Source organism: Magallana gigas, chromosome 9, assembly GCF_963853765.1.
Source record: "Magallana gigas chromosome 9, xbMagGiga1.1, whole genome shotgun sequence".
Taxonomy (NCBI): domain Eukaryota; kingdom Metazoa; phylum Mollusca; class Bivalvia; order Ostreida; family Ostreidae; genus Magallana; species Magallana gigas.
Window position 1 is genome coordinate 30,152,933 of NC_088861.1, and position 25,517 is coordinate 30,178,449.

At 33.9% G+C, this 25,517-nt stretch overlaps 1 protein-coding gene across 7 annotated transcripts in view; it reads left to right on the forward strand.

The window, feature by feature from the left end:
• The window catches only part of LOC105339740 (tubby-related protein 3), a 51,288-nt gene that overhangs the window by 20,650 nt on the left and 5,121 nt on the right, over positions 1-25,517 (forward strand). For 3 of the 7 annotated variants that reach the window (XM_066072371.1, XM_066072369.1, XM_066072368.1), the window contains 11 exons: positions 5,678-5,728; positions 6,161-6,203; positions 7,248-7,404; positions 8,356-8,400; positions 15,155-15,310; positions 16,616-16,840; positions 21,689-21,987; positions 22,976-23,176; positions 23,543-23,655; positions 23,930-24,029; positions 24,412-24,510. In XM_066072371.1, the coding sequence (XP_065928443.1) occupies positions 5,709-5,728; positions 6,161-6,203; positions 7,248-7,404; positions 8,356-8,400; positions 15,155-15,310; positions 16,616-16,840; positions 21,689-21,987; positions 22,976-23,176; positions 23,543-23,655; positions 23,930-24,029; positions 24,412-24,510 (1,458 nt within the window). In that variant the 5' untranslated portion in view covers positions 5,678-5,708. The remainder of the gene's footprint in view (positions 1-5,677; positions 5,729-6,160; positions 6,204-7,247; positions 7,405-8,355; positions 8,401-15,154; positions 15,311-16,615; positions 16,841-21,688; positions 21,988-22,975; positions 23,177-23,542; positions 23,656-23,929; positions 24,030-24,411; positions 24,511-25,517) is intronic. The other 4 variants (XM_066072372.1, XM_066072370.1, XM_066072373.1 and 1 more) reach the window with 3 other exon arrangements.

Genomic DNA, 25,517 nt, shown 5'->3' on the forward strand with positions numbered 1-25,517 from the left:
TCATTGGCAAAGCTTCTGGTGTATAGTGAGAATTGATTTGAGCTTTTATGATAGCACAGAGAGTGAACTGCTCTGATTTGTCAATAGGTGTTATATGGTGTTGGGGTTTTTCTTATTCATTTCTATTTGGAGACTAGTGCTATTAGAGAGGAATTCCTAAGGGCTCAAGGTTTTATGTTCGCTGTGGCTGGCATGATCTTAGATAATCCATTGGTGAAAGTTGCGAATAATGTGCAAATTGCTTGTTGATGAGAGAGAGAGAGAGAGAGAGAGAGAGAGAGAGAGAGAGAGAGAGATGAAATTCTTATGTCATTTTATTTTACATCCTTTCAATGTTGTAAGGGTATATTGGTAAACAATTGTGATTGCATATTGCAGCAGGGGTATGGTCAAGCAGACAATTTAACATCTATAATACAACTCTTTGTTGCTTTAAATAAACCTTAGAATTAAAAAGACAAATATTAGATCATTGCAATATGCAAGTTGGTTTCCCAGTGATGCAGACACAGGTGAATATAATATACACTATTAGCCTATGTCCCAAATGTACTAAACTTAGTACAGTAAATTGCAGCAATCTTTGATTCTCTATCATTGTGAGTAATGGTAATATAAAGTGGGATTGGGAAATTTATAGACTGAGGTGCAATTCTGTGCATTTTGCAAAGGTGTCATTTTAATCATCTTGGGTGGTTTTAAGACATTTCATTATTTAATATAGTCTCAGAAAATACATTGAAACTGACTTAATTAAAACTTCTTGATCCAATATTGCACTCTATTTTTGATATTCACAGCTGATGTAACAAATTTTTCCCTTTATTACCGTAATCAATAATGCTTGCTTCTTAGTCGGTATATCACAGTAAGGTTTTTGAACGCAAAAAAAATAATAATAAATAACCACGTGGATCAGCTCGAGGGATTTAGCATTTTCTAGGCTGCGTTGATGATAGTGATTCATTGCTTAGCAACAGGTTTTGTAATTTGGTAAGTAGTAACCGTGTAAGAGACCTTAAAATATAGTCAATTTCTTTTATTGTTTTTTTTTACAGAATCAATGTGATTTGTAACTGCTACCATGTAATGTTTTGGCGAGGTTTTCTAGAAGATATTATCCAGGTGTAATAATTTCAGAAATAATGTCAGACATTAGAAGTTGAACATTCTTTTGTGAAATCTTTTTCAGTCTTTGCCAGGTTTAAGATTGACAAAATAGAGAAGAATTATGTGCACTTATGATGCCCTGTGGTATGACTTAGTGATGAGTGATTTCCCTTTATTTGGAATGGTGCCAAAACAGTTCTGTCCCTTTGTTGAGGGCTTTGTCTGTTTTGAAGAGCAAATTTAAGTGTCTCTCAAATTTTGTACATTTGCTGAGAAGTATAACTGAAAGCATTGGCAGATTGAAAACCGATACTAGGAAGTCCATTTGGTTGAATAGCATGTTATAAACTTTACGAGAGAGAGAAGAAAAAAAAGGAGGAAGTACTTTTGTTAAGGAGTAATGCCCCCTGGGTGGTAATATTCTCTTACAATTCTGGGAGGTATAAACTTCAAGTACTGTTTTATAGTACAGGGACTATGACCATATTGCAGACAGCATCATACATGAAGACTTAACACAGGCTCTATTTAAATACATGTCGATAAAGATAGAGGTAGCAATAAAACTTGACTGTAAATCAATCACCAGTATACAGCCCCGTGTCTATTCCTTATTGGAGTTTTACAATCTTGTTTGTCGAGTTCCTGCAGAGATATGATGGAGGAGAAGAACATGTAATTTGTGATATGCGGGTAATTGTCATGTAAACTCTTCTTGAGTGGATGTGTTCAGACTGAGGACAAAGATTACCATATTGACTGATTTCGGGGGGAACATGATTGTAGTATGAAGAGTTGGGGGATAAATCTTCAAAATTATCTTTATTTATTTATATATTAAGTGCATACACTCTACATGTCATTGTATTTAACATACAACACATTTAGGCCCTTTTTATTTTGAATTTAGGACCCCGAATCTAGAAGACTCTTAGACTTTAGTCAAGATTTCGGTCTTTCTTGTAAATTATAACCATGATTGACTATGAACACTTGAAACATACAGTTAGCACTGTGATGGGGCCGTGAACTGCAATGACAGTCTAAGTACTCAGTGTTTACATTGTTATAGACTTTATGGCAACTGTTGTTCTACTAGTTTCGTCTTATATGAAATTGGGACAGCTTCATGAACTGGGATTTAGAGGCAGGTCATGTAATGGCAGACCATAATGTAGTTCATGGAAAATTTTGCAGTTTATTAATTTATATTGGGTCTGTGAGATCTAACAGAAACCTTGGTGGACCAGGGATGCATTTTGCAAAAGAACTCACCACATGCAAATTCAGGAATATTACCAACCTCATGACTTGATCCTCAACTCACAAAATTAATGTATTTATTCACTGCAACAATTTTATAAATCACTAATTGAAATTATAATGTTCTTTTGGAATTCAATTCTTTTGAAACTTTGGCTAGCTGATGAAAAATAAACATACTTGAGTATTTTAGTTTGTAAGCAGTAATTCTTAAATTGGTAAAATGTCGCTGAGGAAGTAAAATTTTAAGGTCCCCTGCCTTTGGATAAAGTTCAAATTTGAATCCCTTGGTCAAAAGTTATTTTTTAAAAAATTAACAAATCAGTCAACAAGTTTACAGATTTTTGCGGGGGAGGGGATATAGATTGATATAGAATCTTTGCTTCAAAATTGGTTCTGATATATTAATATATAAGGATGAATTATTACTTGGCTCTCATATATTGAGGCTTATCTAGACTTTTATAATCAGGTTATTAAGGAGAGTCTCAAACTTTGATTATTCAACTATATGTAGACATTTCAGCAGGCAATACACATAAAAAACCTTGAGGGTATTTTTTTATTTTTTATTTAAACTCCCTTCTTTTGTAATGTTACTTTTTGCCAAGAATCAATATGATCGTTGATAAGAATTCAGGAAGTTAAATTGTTTGAATAATTAATTATATACAGAGGTGTCACCCCCTGCATGAGTTAGAAATTCAAAATGACTGACTTGCCTATGCATGTCATTGGCTCAATTAATCAATTATTAATTGATTTATTAAATGCAAAGTGATTACTGTTTAATTATTTCAATTAGACTTCATTTTCTCTCTGTGTTTGCAAATTTCAAGGGAATTATATTTATATATATTTACCGTACTGTGTTATAGTAAGGAATTATTTTTATGAGAATGTGTTGATCAGACAATTTGGATATATCTTGATCTTGTGGTCAATCTTAAAAAGTGCCACACTGAGTAACTGCTCTTTCAAGAAATTATCAAAAGCTCAGCTGAGGAAGCAAGTGTGTTTAAATAAGTAAGTAAGCTTTGAATTATTCTCTATTTACAGTGTATATCTTTTATAATAATCGTTTTTTCTTACACCATGCTTTCAATTCAAGCATGTGTATCAACTAATTCAGCTATAAAGTGCTTCATTGAACTATATTGATAATTATAGTTTAATTGATTATGATCAGTGTTCCAGGGTATCATAACAAAAAAAGATGTGCAATCTGTATTTGAAGTAATTTTATGGGGGACAGAGAAGCATGTTTTATTAATGACAAGCTTTTATAGTCAAGTTAATGTCAATACATGGAATGCTAGATGATATCCATGGTGGATGCATTTAGTTGAAAAATTTTTTTTTTTAAAGTGTTCTGAATAATGCATGTCTCACAGGAGCCTATCTTCAAGAGGCAAAATACATAAATTTTACCTATAAGAAGGGCTAAGCAATTTTAGTTTTGTTCTCTCTTGCTCGCTCTCTCTCTCTCTCTCTCTCTCTCTCTCTCTCTCTCTCTCTCTCTCTCTCTCTCTCTCTCTGTACCACTGTGAAACAGTTTACCATGCAGTGATGGCTTCAGTATTATTTGGGATTTTATTTGGAGTCACTGTACATTTTACTAGCCGGGACTGTTCTTTGATTTTTTGGTTAGAATCCCTCTGCATGACACGAAAAATCAGAAGGAGGCTGAGGTTCGTTTCCCTAGCTCCTTAATCATGTTAATAAATTGAATATAAGCCAGGACCTCTATACGCATTACATGACCACAATCACTCCTTTCCTCTCTGGGAGTATTGTTACTTGAAAAAGCTTTCCATGTTGACTGACTTTTTCATCACAACTTGTACCGTAGTAAGATCTTTATCGTTTTGGTTTTTTTTACAGATATAAATGGATGTTTCAGAAATCATGAATAAAAGTACAGTTACGGTTTTTGTTTGGAATTTAATAGTCTTGTTAATATATCAACTGTATGAGTAAAAGTAAATCATTTGTTATAGTGACGTGTTTCAATTGAACATGATATACACATTGAAATATAACATTATATATATATTATTGTCACACCCGGCCCAACGGACCTATATATATATCACTGTTTTAGATGTTAATGCATATATAAAATGTCAGCGTGAAAGTTTCGTTTGTTTTATCCTGAAAGCTTTAAATATGAATGAAGCACATTTTCGGGGAAAGTCACGGAGTGGTGTTTTAAATATTAAACTGTAATATGGGGATTTATAATGACATTCAGTGACCAAAACAATAACACGGAAATGTAATTCATAAGGGATTTGCATTATAAACCTATGTGGGTGTATGTTGACAGTTTTCAATATGAAATGTTTTTAATCTCAGTATCGTCAATATTCAACACCTAGCCATTTTCCCTGTAACGTGTATTTTGCTCATCAGATGTTTTTATACATACAGTACTGTTATAAACACATATATATTAGTCAGTCACATGAAAAACAAACTCTTTATGGGGATTATTTCCAGAATTCTCCTCTTTCCATTCTGTCCATAACTAAAATGCTTTTCCTGTTTTGAATTGAAACTTGAAAATTGATTGAAACTTATAGAATTGATATGATACTTTGAAGATCGACTTAGAGAATTCGGGTTGGTTTGAATTAACTTTGAGAATTGTATTTGAAACTTAATTCATAGAAAAGTCTGTAGTATGAAACAAGATAGATCTATAAGTGCAGATTTTTCTATGGGTTTCTGAATCATGTGCTATTTAAAGTGAATCTGTGAGTTTTTGAAAGTTAATGATTTTTCTAAAATTGGTTTTAAGCTATACAGCCACACAACAGGAATATTGATGTATCCACAAACTAAATACATTTTGCTTATAGAATGAGGTATACAGTATTTGGAATTGTATAAAACGAGGTATACAGATTTGGAATTGTAGAGATGCTTAAATTGCATGTGAACTTTACTCCACCCCGAAAACCCTTAAGTAAAAGAGAAAAATCACAAACAAAGATAATAAAATCCTCATATACTTTAAAGAAAAGTGTTTTTTGTACATTTCTTACTTATATAACTGTCTGGAAAATTCCATGACCTACCGTACTTTTTCCCCTCCCAACCTATCATTATTTCAGCAAATCATATGACTATATCAAAATTGAATTGTTTCATAACTGTTAATAATTATATTTACGTCAAGTGTTGCTGTATGCATGTCACACTCTAAAACACAATTATGAAGATGGTACACGTACAAGGCAGGTTTTACTGAATTCGTTTTAGGATATTTTTGTATATTTATAATTTTTTTTTTTTCCAGATCTGATTTTGACGAAAATCATCAGTGGACAATGAGTGGTCCCCCTGGCAGGTAATCAGCAGCTAATTATTAATTAGTTAAACCTATTTAGTTAGCATGGATTTATATTAAGTACATGTGTATTATTTTTTGTTGGAGTTGCATCTCGTTTTTTAGGGTATTTTACCAGTATATAGGTACTGATAGCCACAAACTGAATCAATACAGACATTTTATTATTATCACTGTCATAATAATCTCCCCAACCCCCCCCCCCCCCCCAAAAAAAAAAAAAAAATTATGTAATATTTAGTGGCTTAATCATTATGTAAAACTTAGAATAAAATCAAGGATTATAGATAAACTTTGTTGGGATAAAAATTTTATTTGGACAAAGTTTATGCTTTGGTAATAGCTAAACTGAAGATGCATGGGTATAATATGTTTGATAAATAATGGAAAATTTCAGTTTTAATTTGTAAGCCTTTAATTTTTTCTTCTCAGCGTTCAAGATAATGATCTTCAACAGAGGAAGTTGGACAAAGAGGTAAGTTCATCATTTTCACTGCAGACACATGTAATTATTATACCAAGGTTACGACCAATAATCCGAAAGCGATAAATAGGTGTGGAGTAGTTATCCACATTTAATTTCCCCTCGAACTGAAATGTCAAACTTTTATTGGTTTAAACATGGCATGTGAATATTTTTTATATCTGTCTGAAAATTAATATTTGGCACAATTGCAGATGCTTCGCCTATATACTTATCTTGTAATTTCACCATCTAGAAGATTGATCAACCTAATATACTTCGGTAGTCAGTCAGTAAATAAGTACAAGTACATGTGTCCAATGGACATGTATAAAGTATGCAAGGAATAGGAAAACCCCAGTCTGATAATGGACATGAAAAAGAAATTTAGTTTTTTTTGTTATCTGTACAGTCAAAATGTATTTGTATTACAGATATGAATCTCACATTTGATGACATGTTATACTGCCACTATAAATAGGGGTCCATGTCTAGTTTCTTTCTAACACATTTTCAATGCAAAAAAAATGGTATGTGATTGAAGCCGCCTTATTAACCCCAAAAATAATTAAGTGTGATGAAGATAGAAAAATCTTGGGTTACCATAATAAAGTTCTTTTATGAAGAATGCTCGTCTAGCTGTCTGATTTCTCCTGGAATTTTAGGCCTTATATTGGTTCTTCTAATGAATTTCTCATTTAATTAATGGAAAGATAGTCAATATTAACTGTGGCAGTATGGAAACGGCTTCTGCCGATTTTGTTGTAATCAGGGTTGTTTTGATGATTTTGTCGTCTCTCCTCCGTTCTCGTCATATGGAATCATATTCAAATGGTGTTCCACCATTTGACTTTCCATTTCTTCAACATTCCACCAAATGAATATAGTATATAATGTATGTGCAACTTAAGTTCAGCTGGGAGTTTTGCTTTTTAAAAAATTCATCGTAAAATCTTTCTTGAGTTCCAAAATAACCCATTTGAAAGACACTTTTTTTTCTGCATCAGAGTATGATAACGTGTATATATAGTGATGGAGGTTGTTTTGTTTACACAGAGAAGGAGAATAGAGGAACAGGCCAAGAAAAAGAGAATCCTCCAGTCCAACATCTTACAGCACAATCCCGACAGTCGCCCCACCTCTGGGCGGCGCCAGCGCAGCGAGACACAGCCCCTGGTGGGCTCCAAACCGTCCACACCCACAAATCTCCATGGTAACGCATCAACAAACTCTATCTGTGTGTGTCATCTGTGTCTTAGTCGTTAACCCCCATAGCTTTCTGTATGTTCAGGAAGACGGACAGAACAAAACTTGTTGGTACATTTCATATCGAGTATTCTCCTTGCATACCTAAGTAATTAAATTGGGGGGGGGGGGGGGGGGGTTGTCTTTCAGGATTTAATATTAATTGAAATAACTGGTATTATTCCTATTTTGCAAACTACAGTGCTCAGAATTTATCTATTCCATTTTTTTTAAGGATTGGGGATAGGGTGGGGTGTGGTTGATTGGAGAGGAAATGAAAAAAATCTTAGTTAGATGAATAGATGGATGAATTGGGCTGCATTTAATTTTGGTTAGCGCTATATGATGAAAGATAGTGCAGTATGATGAAATATTGGCAAGTTTTGTTTTGACACTGCTGAGTAGATTAATGTTGACACTGCTCATTGTGTTTAGATCAGAATCTGCACAAAATAGATGTGGAGGAAATTTAACATTGTATCAGATTTGAGGAAACTAAATGAAATAACATGTATAATTACTATAACTTGTACAGCTACTATACTTTATTCCGTGCCTCATTGCCAATGATGTCAAAGACCATGGATTTTATTTCATCATTCATCTCTCAAATATGAACTTCATTAGCAAAAATTGGAAAGTGCTAAGTGCAATTTTTTTTTTTTTAGGAAAATTTAATGCTGCTCAATTAAGAAAGATTTGACCCTGAATTATTTGAACTTGCAGTATAATTTAGATAAATTTGGCGTTCTCAACTGATATAAAAACAGAATTGCTTCTTTAAATGTAAATCTCTTCCCAATTCTAATGAGTTGCTTAATTGTTTTTAACTTGGAGCAGGTATTTTAAATTCTCTCATTCTTTCAAATTTTTAGTTGGTTCTTTCTTCATTTTCCTGTTACTTTCAATTATGATTTAGCGAAAAACAAGTCAAAAAAGAAATTACCAGAAAAACATGAGCATGGTAAGTGGCATATTCAGTAGCGCTTGCATGACCAGGCTACCAATGTATCCCCACAGCATGAGAGTGAAACAAAAAGTGAAACTTATTACCTTAGCATGAAAGTGAAAGTTATTCCCCTCAGCATGAAACTGAAAGTGAAAGTTATCACCCCCTTCCCTACAGCATGAAAGTTTCTATAACAACTAATAGTAGCTAATACAAATCATATTTATTCTTATTCCTGTTTGGAAAATAACTATGATTTCTATGGAGTAATTTAATACTCCTCCTTTGACAAAAGAGTGTTGATACGGATTGGCTTTTTAATTCAGTTATGTAGCAGGATGCCTGTTGAATTTGCCAGTTGATATGTTTACCTTTCAGTTAAAATAACAACTCACTGAATTGTCTCTATTAAAACACATGTATGCTTGCATGCTGACATGGCATCTCTAGAGAATCCAATGCAAATATAATTCAGATATGCAAATTGTGTCAGTTAGAGTTTGAATTTTTTCATCTATACCCCAAAAAGGATCGATCTCCTCTTTATTTCTAGACACCCTATCACAACAAACTGTCACTGTTGCATGCCATGAGAGCGCAGAGATTGACTTACATGCATATACAAAAAAAGGACCTCAAATTAAAGCCCAAAACAGGAACGCTAAGGCCTTTTGTTCCACTGCAGGGCAGCTGAGGGCATGTTTATTGATGTAAATTAATAATGAAGTCTGCATTAATTTTCTGTCTGCCATTAATACTGCACCTAATCAACTGGCTAACATTTCATGTAATATGATGTAACTTTTCCATTGGACTTGAACAATTTTGACATTTGTACTGTATTGCGACTGATGAAATTCTGCCATACATCATATTAGTACACATGTATAGTGTTTAAATATAGCTTTAATTGTTATCTGCCTTCAGCCCTGTAAATTTTCATTAGATGTGATGGTAGCCAAATGATATATATGTGTAATTTTAGTTTGCTGTCACATAGTAGGCTAAAGATTATGACAACCAGTATTTCAGTCAATGCCAGGGCTTAATTGTTCAAATACAATTGAATCAAATGCAAATGTGCTGTCATTATCTTGCTAAAGAAGACTTTCATAAAGTAAAAGTTTTTTAATTGTTCAAAAATTTTAATGAACTTCAATGAAACTTGAACTAGATGTCATATTGAAATTTCATCAAGAGTGCAGGGTACACATTGAGTCGGACATAGAATGTAATTTATCTTTAAGGTGGGTTGCGGGTTTGCTTTCGTCATCAAATTATGTGCACAATTTAGACAACTTGTTTGGCCGCTTTGTGCACATTCGTTTATGACGTCATAACGGATACATCTCAAGTTTCCCGCATTACGCTCTAAAACAAAATGCTCGGGGTGATAACGAAGTTATCATTTATATATATGCCGTTAATACTAGACAGTAGTAGTCATTCATATTTATTCTCCGCGAATCAAAAAAGGAAGTGCACATTGAATGCAACACATTATAATTATGCAGATAATCAGCAGAATTGGAGCGTTCTTTTTCAGTCTATGTAAAAGTTCAAACTGTAAATAAAAACCAGCGGTGTAGTCTCAAACTTGTAACACATGAGAGAGAGAGAGAGAGAGAGAGAGAGAGAGAGAGAGAGAGAGAGAGAGAGAGAGAGAGAGAGATGTAAAATATTTTGATCCCCGGCTTCGGCAAATTTTGCCCTAAAATAGGGAAGAGCACAGTCGGGGAATTCATTTTTCTTAGTTGTGAAGATCTTGATAAGCAAAATAATTGCCCGGACCTTACAAATAGCAACCGTTTTCTAGCTTTGAGATTATATACATTAGGTCTAACTTAACCAAACAAATTAATATGGAAATGCACTTGCTAAAAAATTTGATCCTCCTTTCCCTCCGTGATTGTAGATATTCAAAATATTATGCTCTGCAACATCTGATTAAGAATAAGACTGTAAAATCTAGCTTTTCTGGTTAATATTTTTTTAATATGAACAGAACAGATCTCTTCCTGTACATAAGACCGGAGGTTCTTCCTGTATACCGGAGGTACAGTGTACACGAGAGGCTGCCCCCCCCTAATAGTTTTGGATTCATGATAAAAATATGTTTAATCTCGAGCTCTTTCATATTCTTAAAAAGGCCATTTAATTTTTTTAAAGAAAGATATATGATTCAGCAAGTTCATTATGGTAGGTGGTCTAATCACTAGGAAAATTGTCACTTTTACTGTTTCAGAGTTATGTGTGCGAACGTGGCTATACATGTATTTGGATGGGTGTAAAATATTTTCTCTTTTCTGTAATTTTGTGGACCATATTTATGTAAAAAGAATCTGCATCGTCCTTAGAACCTTAAATCTGTAAAATCTTCAGCAGTCCTGAGTTTAGTTTTTAAATGATTGCATCACTTGGTAAGTGAAACAGGTTTAACATTTTTGACGTCGTAAACATGACGTCAAATACCGAAATGCGACAATTTTTGGTAGAATAATCAGAAACATAAAATAAAATAGCAAAAAATCTAGCGAGAACACATATAATTTTTTTTTCATAAATAATTTGTAAATCACGTTTTCTTAACACATAGAAACCGTTGATAAATTCGTCTAAATTGTTTAGAAGCTAATTGCAATTTTTAAAAAAACTCCATCTCGAATATAAAGAGAAATATGCTCATTTTCCTATATATTTCATTAGAAATGCGTCAAAACAGCACTACAAACGATACTAAGTTTAGAGCGGTATTGCATACAAATAGGTTAGGCAAATTTGATAAAAATTTTATATATTGAACTGTGTATCCTAAATAACGATTTAACAAAGAGCTAGAGCCACGAAGCATCAAAATGTGCCTTAAAATTTTCACAAAACTCAAGTTTGAAACAATACAAATTGTAATTACTTATAATGTAGGGCACAATATTCTGCTTCTATGCATATGAATTTTTTTCACTTCGGCCCCACCGTTTAGCACATGCGCATCATCAAACATACTATGATCGTTACAAATAGCTGAAAATTATAGATTTTACTGCAGTTTTTCCCAAATTTGAATGTGGCCACACTTGAGTACCTCTTTGAAACTTTTAAAACTGAGAGATATTGCATAAATGCTTCTGCCTGCAAAATTTCGTAGAGGTACTCAAGTGTGGCCAATATGTATTTTACAAATTTAGAAAATTTTAGTAACAGAAAATAAAACAGACCACTCTATTTTAGGGTAATTATTTGCTTCCTTTTTATTGAAATAGCAGAATTTAATTAATAATGATAAAGAATTATTTGTGATTATTTTCAAAATCATCATTTCATTAAATATTTGAGGAAGAAATGCATATAAACTGAACTCTAACATGTTTTTTCTAGTAATTTTATACTCTGTTTTCATGCTTACATCGTGCATCATCAATGACGTCATAGTTTGACGTTTGCGACGTCAGTTAAATCTGTACATGGAATCTTGAGTTCTTTCAGTATTTTGCCAATAGAATTTACCAGCAAAGTCTGCATTTTTGAAAAGCATTATTTCTATGTACCACGATATTATTCAATTGCAGTAGAATATGAGATACATGAACATTGCTAACAAACAGAAAAAAACTAAATTATGGCAAAGATAACCTTGTACGTACGTAAGTAAATATATATTCATATACCTTTATATGTAGAATAATCGATAGCATGTATAAGCAGCTAGTTGTGGGTTTTTTGTCAAACGGTGAAATGCATTAAACGAATGGAAAGATGCAAGCGGTTTTTGTTACACAAGTACGTGTTCCTGAATTCCGCGGGAGAAAGAAAGTCGACATCACGTGTAAACATGTACATATATGATAAACTTAACTTCTTCCGTAAAAAAACTTGATTATTTAATTCCTAAGTACAGCTGTAATTGAATATTAAGCCATCGTCACTTGCATAAAAAACACTTTGCCAATGCATACGTCTTTTCTTTATCAGCCACCTGTTGATCAGTGTTAATTCGTCGCGTGGTCAATTTATTTCCGGTGAACCGTTACATGCAGTTACACTCCTTTCTGAAAAGATCGATTGTGTCCGTTTCGATGAAGACGGCTTTTGGTATACACAGCTTAGAATACATTATCAGCATGTGCACTATATAGAAGTCTAATTCTAATTGCGATGTCTTTATTGATAATTTGTCCAATAAAATAAAAAATCACCCTAAATGTGTGTACATCGATGACTTACTTTTGCCTATAAAATTCTCGATTGAAATTATCTTCGATTATTTTATGCGTATTAAATCTAATTAAAGTTTTTCTTGTATGGCATAGAGAAAAAATTCAGATTGCTGGGCCCTTTCTTTTAAAAAAACCCAACGATCATTGAGTACAGAGAGATTTAAAACATTCAACCCCCCCCCCCCCCCATTCCCTTCCTCTCTGAAAAAATCGATTTACGGCCGAGTTCATTACATACTATATATATATATGATAACACAAATTCTACATGCTTGCTATGAATTCGACTTTTCAAGACAATTTTACGACATTATTTATGTGCTACTGCTTGATGTTTTAAATAAAAATGTTCATTTTAACCTATCTTCGCTTCAAAATAGTAAACCCACATTCTCTCTCTCTCTCTCTCTCTCTCTCTCTCTCTCTCTCCGAAATATGATCTTAATTCTCATAACATTTACGGATAGCTTATCACTTGTAACAATTCTCAAAACAAATGAATATCACTAGAAAAAATGAAATGTTAATGAATAGACGTTATGGCATTTATAAGGAATAATTAACTCATAAAAAACATTTTTAAAGAAATCGATATTCTTTTTTCATTTAATTAATGAACATTAAAACACTGCTGTAATGTCATTTCCTTGTTCCAGCAGTCAAGAATTTAATTTTTGTGAAAGTCCGATGTATTAGTGAGCTTCTTATCGATAATATCAGACCGATACTAGTGGTTACAATACTGTTATTCTTTAAAATTGGACTGTCTCAGGAATCAACAATGATATTTAATGGAGTGATTTAAGTACTATATATGCCTCAAACACTTCAGTATGAAAAAAATATCACAGTTCTCGGCCCTATAACGGGCACCGAAACTGTTTTATATTATTTCATACAGAACTGCTTTCGGCATACTAGTATATCTATTACATATACACAGTCGCTAAAAGGTTTTTTTTCTCACTTAAACAGTTCGTGAACGGTGAGCGCACAGTGAGGGCACTCTAAACGAACGGTGAGTGCACGCTGAGCCGAATTTTGGATAGCGCGTATGAACGGTGAACTGTGAGTGTAAGCAGAGCGCAAGCTCAATGTGAACGGTCAACAATATATGTACTCTATGTGAACGCAAGATGAACGATTTATTCGGAGTGCCCCGGGAGGTATTGTTACATTGTAGATTTGTTGGTAATCAGGAATTAAATAATAACAATGAACTACATGTTTGTATTGTTATAAGTATCTGACTAAACAATAAGTGAACACTTAACGAACGCAGTGAGCGCAAGGCGAAATCTTTGTGAACGCACGGTGGGCATTTTGTGAACGATGAGCGGGAACGGAGCGGAGCGGAGAGCGCAAGTGAACGCACGATGAGCGCACATGAACGCACGGTGAGCCCACGGGAAAATGGGAATATAAAACATTTCAAAGGACTGAACCCTGGCATCTAACTGCTGTAAAGCGTCAGAATTTGGTGAAAATATCGAAGCCTTTAAACAAGTAAAATAATCATGTAGAATAATGTGCACAGACTGTTACAGTAATGCATCAAATTTCGAGATTACATATATCTCTGTTAAATTCAATTACCGTATCTCTGTCATATTTATATTTCTAATAATTTGTGATTACATTGGTAGAATTCAATAATTAATTCTCAGTTATACACTGCGCATCATCAGCATTACTTCATGCAGTCATGCAGTTTCAAATTGCAGAAAAAAGAACTTTTAAGACACCGACATATTTAAATGTACCGCCATTATATTGACCTTCAGCACTTGTCCCTGTGATATTTTTAATCTTTATTGTAAATAACCTTTTCATGGTATTTTCATCAATAAATTTATTTTCAAAAATTAATTATAATGTCTACATGATAATTTTATTTGTTTTTTGTTTATTTTATTAGATTCAAGTCATACGTAGTTTTATCATTTCATGACGTTACTTAACAAAAATGACGTCTGTTCTACATTTTTCATCAAAACAATGCCATATTGTAAACTCCGTTAATAAAAAAGTATGATAGATATTGAAAAAAGAAAAACATTTATGAAAAGCTAAGATTCTACCCTATATTTTACCAAAATATGGTAATTTTTAATGATAGGGCAATTTTTGATGCTTCGTGGCTTTAGCTCTTTTCAGGGTATGTTTTCTCGTGAGATTTTTTATGGGGTAAACCCGCGACCCACCTTAATTGAACTCTCATAAAAAAAATCATACAGTGAAATCATTTAAATTTATGGGAGCCAATTTTCGTGGATTGTGGGTGTTTGGATTATTCGTTGGGACGTTATTTTGTGGATGGGTGATTTTTCAGTTTCAGTAAGAAAGATATCTCTTTCTAAATTTGTTCTCATTGAAGATATAAATTAAGGACACTGGACAGAGAGCTACCCACGAATGCCACAAAAATTGAGCAACCACAAATTCTAATGATTTCACAGTACATTATGGACTTTCTCCAGTAGAAGGATCAAATCTTGCCTTAAGTTTGTAATTAAATATAATTATATAGTTTGCAAATTTTGTTGGTTTTACAGAATACATTGGTCCCTATCAGGACGATGACGAAGTCCGAGGCCCATCCCCCAACCTCCGACGGAACGACAACTCGTACCCGATCCTTGGAGTTACAGAAGGCAGCTGTAGCGATGATGCGGACAGCGATATACAGGATATACCCATCATAAATCAAGGTAAAACCTCCGTCTGCCAGTACATGTATGCTAAGTTTCAACCCGATTGGATTAGGGTTATGAATTTCTGCTAGAAATGAAATGGAATATCAACACTAGATTAATGTAGAAAGATTTTTTTTGGGGGGGGGGGGGGGGGGGGAATTTGATGTTAGTAAAGAAGGGGAAGAATGATTTTGGGGTTTATATAATGGAATAGGTAATAAGTATCATGTTGACATTAACGGAACGGTCTACAGAAGGAAACTATGAAATGAAGGTCATTCAAGAAATCTTTCCTCCAGGTTTATGCAAGGTTTCAGATTAATTGCTTAGTCTTTTAAGGATATTACATTGCATCACTTTCAATGATATTAAATGTATGTCAGTAGGCAGAATATATATAAGCTGAATGCACAAGACTTATATCAGAGTGTTGTCTGAACAGAAACAAGAATCAATATAGCTACACCTGTTATCTCTGTCTGAGTCTAGTACCAAAAGGACTAGACGGTGCGAGTTATTCGAGATTTGTGCATTACAGATACCAGTTGGAAAAATATATCTCGGCCTTGCCTAGTCTCAGCTTACAAGTTCAAAAGAGATATATAGAGGCACGAATTCATGACTTATACATGCATTAATTTTCTGGAGTCAAGCATCCAAAGCACTATATTAGATTATACTAATAGAAACCCATGGATAGAAGCATTTTTTTTGGAGGGGGGGGGGGGGGTGAGATAGTGGGATTATTTTTTAGAGAGATGTAGGTCTGTTAACAATATAAAAGGAATAAGAACAGTAACTCATGCAATCCAGTTTAGTAAATTAAAAAAAATATTCTCTAAAGAATGAGTTTTATGTTGCCTAGTGCTATAATAGCGATGGTGTCGGATATATAAAATCCTGTGTTATGATATAATGCGACATTATTTTTTTGTGTATTAGATATATCTTGTATGATGCCATCAGATGCATGCTGGTTGATAAATGATCTTTATTATTTTCTTGGTAGTCTCTGAACTCCCTTGCTTTATATGTTGTGCATGAATTCATAACTTCAAATTATTTCCTGACATGATTATATTTATATACATAGTTACATACAATCAATTTTATTAACGGAGCAAACCAATGGTTGGAAGGTTACAATTTTTTTGTCAACATTGAGACTCAAGTTTAATAATTTATAATGGATTCATTTAGTTTGAAAAAACAAAGATTTTTAAAAAAACAGCAGAAATTTTTTTTAAAAATTGTGAAGTTTTGGCACCCACAATTATGATAATATTTTTATCGCACAATCATCTCCAAACACATTTTAAGGTGAGGAGTCAAACAAACGGAACAAAGACAAAAAAAAGAATGCGCCCCCGAACTCTGGGGGTGGAGGGCATTGGACCTCCCTCACTCCAAACACCTCATCCAGCTCCCTCACAAAGAAATCGCGCTCCAGGTCCCGCACCCCTGATATCACGATCACGGGGGCGGAGGATCGACAGCAGGATGATAATGATTCTGACGTGGATGATATCCCCATGTTGAATGCAGGTACAAACCTCGAAAAGCCTTATTCCGTTATTTTCTTCCGCGGTGTCTTGTTGCGGGCCAATACGCTAACATGTCTTTTTTGTAACACGTACTGCTAGTTGTAGAGATTTGATTGTTTAATCAGTTTTCCGCTGTTGTTTGTTCAGTTTTTCTTTTTCCCCTGTTTACTTTAATCGTTGTTTTGTGGGAGAGGAGAAAGGGACGGATGATTGACAGAGATTATTGAGCTATTCTAAAGTTTTTCAAACTCAAACATATTTATTAATTTAAAAATATAATTAACTTTTTAATATTGGATTTTTTAATTTACACTTTATCAAATTAATGTATCATATACTTTAATTCAAGTAAATGCAAATCTGAATTCCAAATTTTTAAAGATCATAACTTTAAAATGATCTCAACAATTAAAATTAAAATCAATTCAGACTTGAAAAAGACTTGAACATGACTTAAAATCTCTGTTATCCAAAGGAAACTAACAATTTATGGTGAGAGGAACTCTGAGGGCTAAAGCTACTAATATAGTTCAACATTGTTATTTAGGGCATTAACACATTATTGCATGCATTAGGTGCTTTATAACTTGTAGAAAAAGTAGTATTTATATATACGTTGTTGTTTGCAAAGGCTTAGATTGAACTAATTTAGTTCAATTAAATAGTTTTTGACTGCTTCAAATATATTCAGGATCCATTTTATGTTTGATACATTATTTACCATCTCTCATACCTAGATATGATTAATATTGAAATTTTTTGGGTTATGTCAAAATTGAAATATCAAGTAGTGAGTAGGTTTAAGAATGATATATTGCATCTGTAAGGTTTTGAATTAAAATATCCTGCATGTATCCACTTCCCTGAGTTATAATGAATTAGATAACTACATGATAATATTCATTAAAATTCTAAAATGTTAGGATATTTTTTTTTCATTGGATATCAGTATGGGTTGATATCATATTTATTAGATATCAGGAATGTGATGATATCTGGAATATTTCGTGGAAATAATCGGCAATTAGATTACTTTGATGTATCTGCAATCTTTGTCTGATTACCGATACTGTTGTATTTTGATATCTGTCATAACCCTTTGCCTTATGTTGTGTTTTGACACCAGCTACCATGTTTCATGTACATGGATTATATTCTGGCCTTTTCCTTAGACTAATGTTTTAGTATCTTTCATGCCCATTGATTTTGTCTTGGCCTTTGGATATTGTGATTTGATATCTGCTATGTTTCATTGATTTTGTTTTATCGTTCTTCTTGGATATCATCATGACTTGATTTATGAGTCATGTTCTGTGGTTGCCTGTCGAGTTCTTTTGCATTATGATTAATTGTTGCAGCGATTTTTTCTTTTCAAGTAAACCATTTTTTTTTAAGTGTCAGTTATGTTCATCATTTTAGTAACATTATACTGTAGAGAATTTTTTCATTGAATTTGTAGATATCTACGTCAATTTCTATCGCTATTGTGATATATTATTATATTATAAGAATATACACATCATGTTCAATTACGAATTATTGTGTTCAGTACCATAGGCTCTGACATTGAGATCAAATCGATGGTAGATAGTTCAATATAAGGTTAGCCTGCTTTGTTCAGATTTTGGCCGTGAGGCGATATCTGTGATATCTAAGCCCACAATAAGAGACGTCATATTACTTCATTAACCTGACAGTGGGCAGTATCTCGGAAGGTCAGGAAGTTCATACAGCATTCCATGCCTATATGGTCAGTGTTAAAGTTAAATCTGTGTCTGGAATTCCATGCCATTAAGTGAAGGACATTGTGATATCAATGTTGACACACTGATAATAGATAATTACTGGTCTGGTCTTGGCCAGGTCAGACTCTGCTAACTTCTTCTCCCCCCCAAAATACCTTTTTCTACAGGTGTGTCTCAAACCCCTTTCATTTACCTGAAAGTACTACAAGGTCAGTTTTCAAAGATGTAGCATGTTAATGGAAGTTTTGGGGTTACAGGGATTAGAAAAAAAACCATGGATTTTATTTCTGATTAGTTGACCTTAAAAGGGGTTGGGGGGGGGGGGGGGGGGGGGGTCACTTAGGTGCTCTGTATTTCTTTATCTGTGTTGTAAAGGTAAATGGTTTTTGTCAGAGTCCAGGGTCATTTGGTTTGAGATTCTTCTCATAACTTCTTGTTTATTATTTTGATATTTGACCAAATAAGCCAAATTTATTTCCTTCACATAGTTACCTATTCTTTGTTGTTTGGAAAAGTAACGGATGATTTTTTGAAGGGTTGTTAGGAAGGAGGAGAAAGAAATAACTGTTGTTATAGTTACATAACTTCATGATATTGATTGTCTGTTCCGTCCCCCATAAATAAAAAAAAAAATACAAAAAAAAAACATAAAAGAAGTCTTATCTTCTGTAGCCTTTGAAGCTTGTCTTCAATAGAAAGATATTTAGCGTAATGTAATTAAACGTTAGATGTGGTCCGTTCAATGAAATTTGGACCGCCAATGATAAATGTCCTTGATAAGGCAAATTATCAATGAAAAACAAACATGGAGATGTTTGTCGACTTTCTGTCCACATTAAAAGCGAACAAACCATATGTGTACAATCAGTTGCTGGTAAATGTGTGACAGGGTATATAATTCGTACTTCATTAAGCGCGTATTGTCTTTTGTATGTCATTGTTGTAATTGGTCAAAAAAATATGATTAAAGGGCTGTATCAAAAGAAGTTGGTTTGACAAATGGCTAAAGAAAGAGTTTTTTCTGCAAGATGACACACTGTGACGTAGTGTATTGAATTGGTTCAAGGAGCATATAGACTGTTAAAGGGATTTCTTCTGGGGTTTTTTTTATTCTTCAGTGCTTCATTTTTTAAAGTCAAAAATTGGCAGAGGATCCGTAGGTTTTTTTTTTATATTGATCTACATGTTATGGCTTGTTCGTCCTGTTTATGTGATCAGAAATAAATTAAGTGAAATAACATTGGAAGAATAAGATCACCGTTATCACAATTTATTGATGACAAGTTGTTTTTATTTTCCCCTCGCGTGGATTAATTGAGTGCCATTGATCCTTTCAATTTATTTTTTCGCTGGAATTGATTCACTAATTAACAGGAAATGGCCCATTTCTGAACTCTTTCCTTCGCTTGTCAAAGAAAGCGTCTTGCTGGGAGAATATTTAGACCTTGTTTTTTCGCTGTGCATGTGTCTATATTTGTGTGTTTGTGAATTTCAATTTTCACCTCATGAACAATTTTATGGGGGGAAATCGTTTGGAGTGTGTGTTTACCAAACAAAACAACTATGGCTGAGTCGTACCCCCTAAGTGGGCAATATTCACCCGATCACAGGAACCCTTACCGAACAAATGAAGCGTTTCATTTCGATCCGGATGAGGAGGAAAAACTTGCTGGTCATCTTGAAGGTATTATAACTAGGTTTTTGCTCAATCGTTTTATCTGAAATTGGGTGGACGGTATGTCTGTGGTTTATTTTGGAAAAGATGTGAAATTATTGACGTAATGAAAGTTGTGGAAGCATTTGAGATTTATGTGTATCAGCAAATTATACAACATGTACTTGCATAAAAGTGCAAGTAAGCTATTTATAAAGATTAAACTTTTACCATATTTATGTTTTGCTTGCATGTATAGAAATCTGCATAAATATTATTAAATTATACATGCATTGCTTTCTTTGATGATCAAAGCTTTAAAGATACAATATGCAATTGTTTGAAGTTAAATCTAGGGTATGAACATTTCTTTGAGATAAAAATTCAAAGAAAATGAAAATAATGAAAAAAGAAGTTTAACTTTAAAGGTTGTTGAGACCAGCAACCATTGCATTATAGAATGAAATGTTGGTTGGAGTAGGCCTGCACTTATTAGAGGATTCATGAAATAAAGTCAAAGTGTGTGTGTGTGCCGTTCTGAAAGAAGAACTCATGCAGGCATTCCATCATCCGCGCATAGTACAAATATCGACAGATTTCGTTGAGTTGACAAATGTCGCTCCGATCAATGCATAATAATTAAGCTCCCCTATTTGTCATGGGAGAAAAAACATCCCTGCCGGATAATTTTGTGTCAAGATCGAATGGTTTGATACAACAAGAGGAGGACAGAATTTTCTGTTCAAGAGGGAGGTCATTGAATTGATGTTGCAGCTTCTTGAATTGTGCACATCCACATTGTATCAAAATAGCTGTAGAGGTAGAAGCAATCACTGCTGGGATGGCGGCTTATATGACAATTCTAGCACATGAAATAAACAGAATTCTCAGCACTGTTGCAGCAGTCCAAATGTGCATGATGATTTTTATGATCATATGTTTTTCGATTTCAGATTTAAATCCTAATCTGCTATTTCTACATTTATTCACATCTGTAGAAAGATTTTAGTACATTAACTGATTTTTTTTCATATATTCTTAGATATGTATACATACATGCATGTACTTTTAGTGAGAAAAAAAAACCTTTTTAAAATATTGTAGATATGATGGTGTTTTCCTTTCCTAGTACATGTATTAATTTTATTTTCTTTTAAATTCCATTATACACTAACATTTTTATTTATGTTTGTCTTAATTTATTGTTAAATTTGGTTTTAATTTTACCTCTGATTAAGCTGCTATGAATTATATTTTCAGTTCAAATTTTGATTTATTTTTTTTTAAATATTTTATTTTGTTTGAAATTCTGATATGTGTTTATTTGTTAAAATTTATGGAAAAGATGTAACCGTCAGAGAAATAGCAACATACTTTAAGTACACTATACTTGTATATATTAGGTTTTTTAATATCTATAAATTTATTAATTTTAGAAATTTCATTTCAGAAACCTCAAACAAATCCAACAAAGCCCAAAAGCAGAAAAACAAAAAAGAAAAAGCGGCCCCAAATAGACCCGCGGCACCCCCCAGCATGGGAGGTGACCGGTCAGGTGGGCGGTCCCCAATCCCTCCAGTAGCCAATCAGAAACAGCGAAAGAAACAGAACAGCCAACCAGTGCAGGGGTTCCAACAGCCGGATGAGGATGACGATGACGAAGATGTGGATATAACTAGTGTCCCAATAGGACCCGCCAAGTCCCCTAGTAGCAAAAATCTCAAACAAATGGCCCCCTACAACAATGAGGTTTGTCTGAGTCAATAATAACTCCAAAATCTTCAATAAGATGTAATTTCTTCAGCAGCAAATATTTCAAACAAATGGCCCCCCTACAACAATGAGGTTTGTTTGAGTCAATAATAACTCCAAAATCTTCAATAAGATGTCATTTCTTCAGCAGCAAATATTTCAAACAAATGGCCCCCCTACAACAATGAAGTTTTTGTCTTATTCACTAATTGCTTAATATCTGCAATAGCAAAATCTCATACAAATGGCCATCTACAAGAATGAGGTTCAACTTCCCATTGATCTTCTACCATAATTTCTCAATTTCAATTATTGCCACATGCAACAGAAATATAACAGAGATATTAATCTCAATTGAAACAAATGCCACCCCACCCCTTCCCCACAACATTGAGATATGTCTTTGATTTGCATGCTCAGTTTTGTTAATCTTTACCGTAATTACAATTCAATTTAAAGCATTCTCATTGACCATGCTTTGTTGGTTTGTAGCGAAATCTTAAATTTTGTTCACTTAGCCATTTTCTTTTAAAAAAAAAAAAACAACCCTAGTTTGATGAAAAGAAAAATGACGGCCATTGATTTTTTTTAAAGCAGTTTTTAAACTTAAACTCTAAGGGGAAATGTAACACTACACTGAATGTGTATAGCTATTCACCCCTCCTCATCACCTCATCCAATAGGAGAGCAAAGACCAGGGGGGTCAAGAAAGGGAATCAGATAAGGTTTATCAGCTGTTGGCTTATTGAACTAAATACACAGATTAAATGCTTCATATCAAATCAGTAGTTTTAATCCGATGGGATATTTGAAATATTTGTGATATTAAGAAGATCACATCAGCAGTTTTTAATCCAGCTTGATATTTGAAATATGCATCGTATCAAGAGGAGCAAATCTGTATCAGTTCTTCATTTATAAATGTTAATTATTTTGTCAGTTTCATTTTGGTAAGGCATTGGTTTTAACTTTTTGTTGTTTGAAGAATGACGATCAAGATGATGGAACAGAGGGTGCCACAGCTCGTTACTCGCCTGAGCTGACCGAGAATCTGGACGACTTCGTACTGCAACCTGCACCACAGGGTCATGTGATGAAGTGCCGAATCACGCGTGACAAGAAAGGCGTTGATCGAGGAATTTATCCCACATACTTCTTACATCTAGAGAAGGAAGATGGTAAAAAGGTAAGCACAGTTTAATCTTTGTTGTTCTTAGTGCATTCTTTTAAGACTAAGAAATTTCTAGCATGGCAATTTGACCTTGTCCTGTGAAGGATGTGTGTATGTACTATGAACATTTAGAAAATGCATGATAATATGATGCATAGAAAATTTTTCATCAAGTGTCATCTTTCATAATTATAATTGATTTTAATTAATTTTTGGTAAGCTTTTCATCTAAATTAAAGTTTTTAAAATTATATCCTTTTTCCTAAATCCAGCAGCGTAATAGAATTACACATCACACATTGAAAAAATGTAACATATCCTGGCAGTACTTTCATTCAAATTGTACACTTAACTATATCTCTTCGACCTTATGTGTTACAGGTGTTTTTACTGGCGGGCAGGAAGAGAAAGAAGAGCGCCACCTCCAACTACCTGCTCTCCACCGACCCCACCGATCTGTCCCGCGGAGGCGAAGCCTACGTCGGCAAACTCAGGTAAAAGTTCTCTCCCTTCCTCATCTCAGGAACCCGAAATATGGTGTAGTCATACATTTATAACAATAACAGCGGTTCTGCCTCAGCCATAGAGCTCATTATTAACTGGAAAAAAAAATTTCTGTCAAGACGAATTCTCTCCCTTTGACAAAGGTTGTCAAGGATAAGAGTACTCTCCCTTTGTCATCCCAGAAACACTAGCTACTGAAGAATGGATATATTTTTATTGAATTGATACAAGCAATACTCTTTACTTTGATTTTGGATTTTACAGGGCCAACTTATTAGGAACCCAGTTTACATTGTTTGACAATGGTGACAATCCAAAGACTAACTATGAAAATGCCAGGAAGGAATTAGTAGGAATTATATATGTAAGTGACTTGTAACTTGATGATGAAATTTTAATTAAGGGTTTGAACAAAAAAAACATTCATGTTTTTTGATCCTCAATCCCATGATTTTGTTCATATTATGTACTGCATGATATAAGTATTTTAGATTTGGTCAATGACATGCTTTGAGAAAAGCACTTGACCTTGTTATTTTAAAGTCTTTTTCAAATACATGTATATTGGTCTAATGGAACAGTGAAAAGTTGGAAGCTTGAAAGCTCCAAAATATATAAGTGAAAAAAAGAACTATAATGATTAATCACCTCTAATTGAGAAAAATTCATTAAATAAAACTTAAAGCAAGAAGAGCTCTGTCATGTTATATAGGTAGTTGTGATATAGAATTGTTGGTGTTTTACAGGAAACAAATGTACTAGGATTCAAAGGTCCCAGAAAAATGACCATCATCATCCCCGGGATGAACTTGGACCACGAGCGAGTCGACATCAAACCAAGATCTGTAAGCCACTGCGTCTTTATCAGTTTTTGGTGCATTATAATTTTTGTCCCCCGCCGCAACGCGGTGCGGGGACATAGAAATGCCGGGCGTCCGTCCGTGCATCCGTGCGTCCGTGTGTCCGTGCGTCCGTGTGTCCGTCCGTCACACTTTTTTGTAAGCGCTCTCATGCCTACAAATTTTGACGGATTTTCATTAAATTTATACCAAATGTATATACCACTTATTACCTTGGTCAAGTTCGAAAATCAGCATTGGTTGATACTTTTTGTTGGAGTTATGAGACTTTGACCACAATAATGACTTTGTTTTATCCAAAAATTGACCTTGTAAGCGCTCTCATGCCTACAAATTTTGACGGATTTTCATTGAATTTATACCAAATGTTTATACTACTATTACCTTGGTCAAGTTCGAAAATCAGCATTGGTCGATACGTTTTGTTGGAGTTATGGGACTTTGGCCGCAATAATGACTCCGTTTTATCCAAAAATTGACCTTGTAAGCGCTCTCATGCCTACAAATTTTGACGGATTTTCATTAAATTTATACCAAATGTATATACCACTATTACCTTGGTCAAGTTCGAAAATCAGCATTGGTCGATACTTTTTGTTGGAGTTATGAGACTTTGACCGCAATAATGACTCTGTTTTATCCAAAAATTGACCTTGTAAGCGCTCTCATGCCTACAAATTTTGACAGATTTTCATTAAATTTATACCAAATGTATATACCACTATTACCTTGGTCAAGTTCGAAAATCAGCATTGGTCGATCCTTTTTGTTGGAGTTATGGGACTTTGACCACAATAATGACTCCAGTTTATCCGAAAATTGGCCTTGTAAGCGCTCTCATGCCTACAAATTTTGACGGATTTTCATTAGATTTATACTAAATGTTTATACCACTAATACCTTGGTCAAGTTCCTAAATCAGCCTTGGTCGATGGACTCGATACTAGACAGCTTGACCGGCGGGGGACCCAGGAATTCTATTCTTGTTAAGG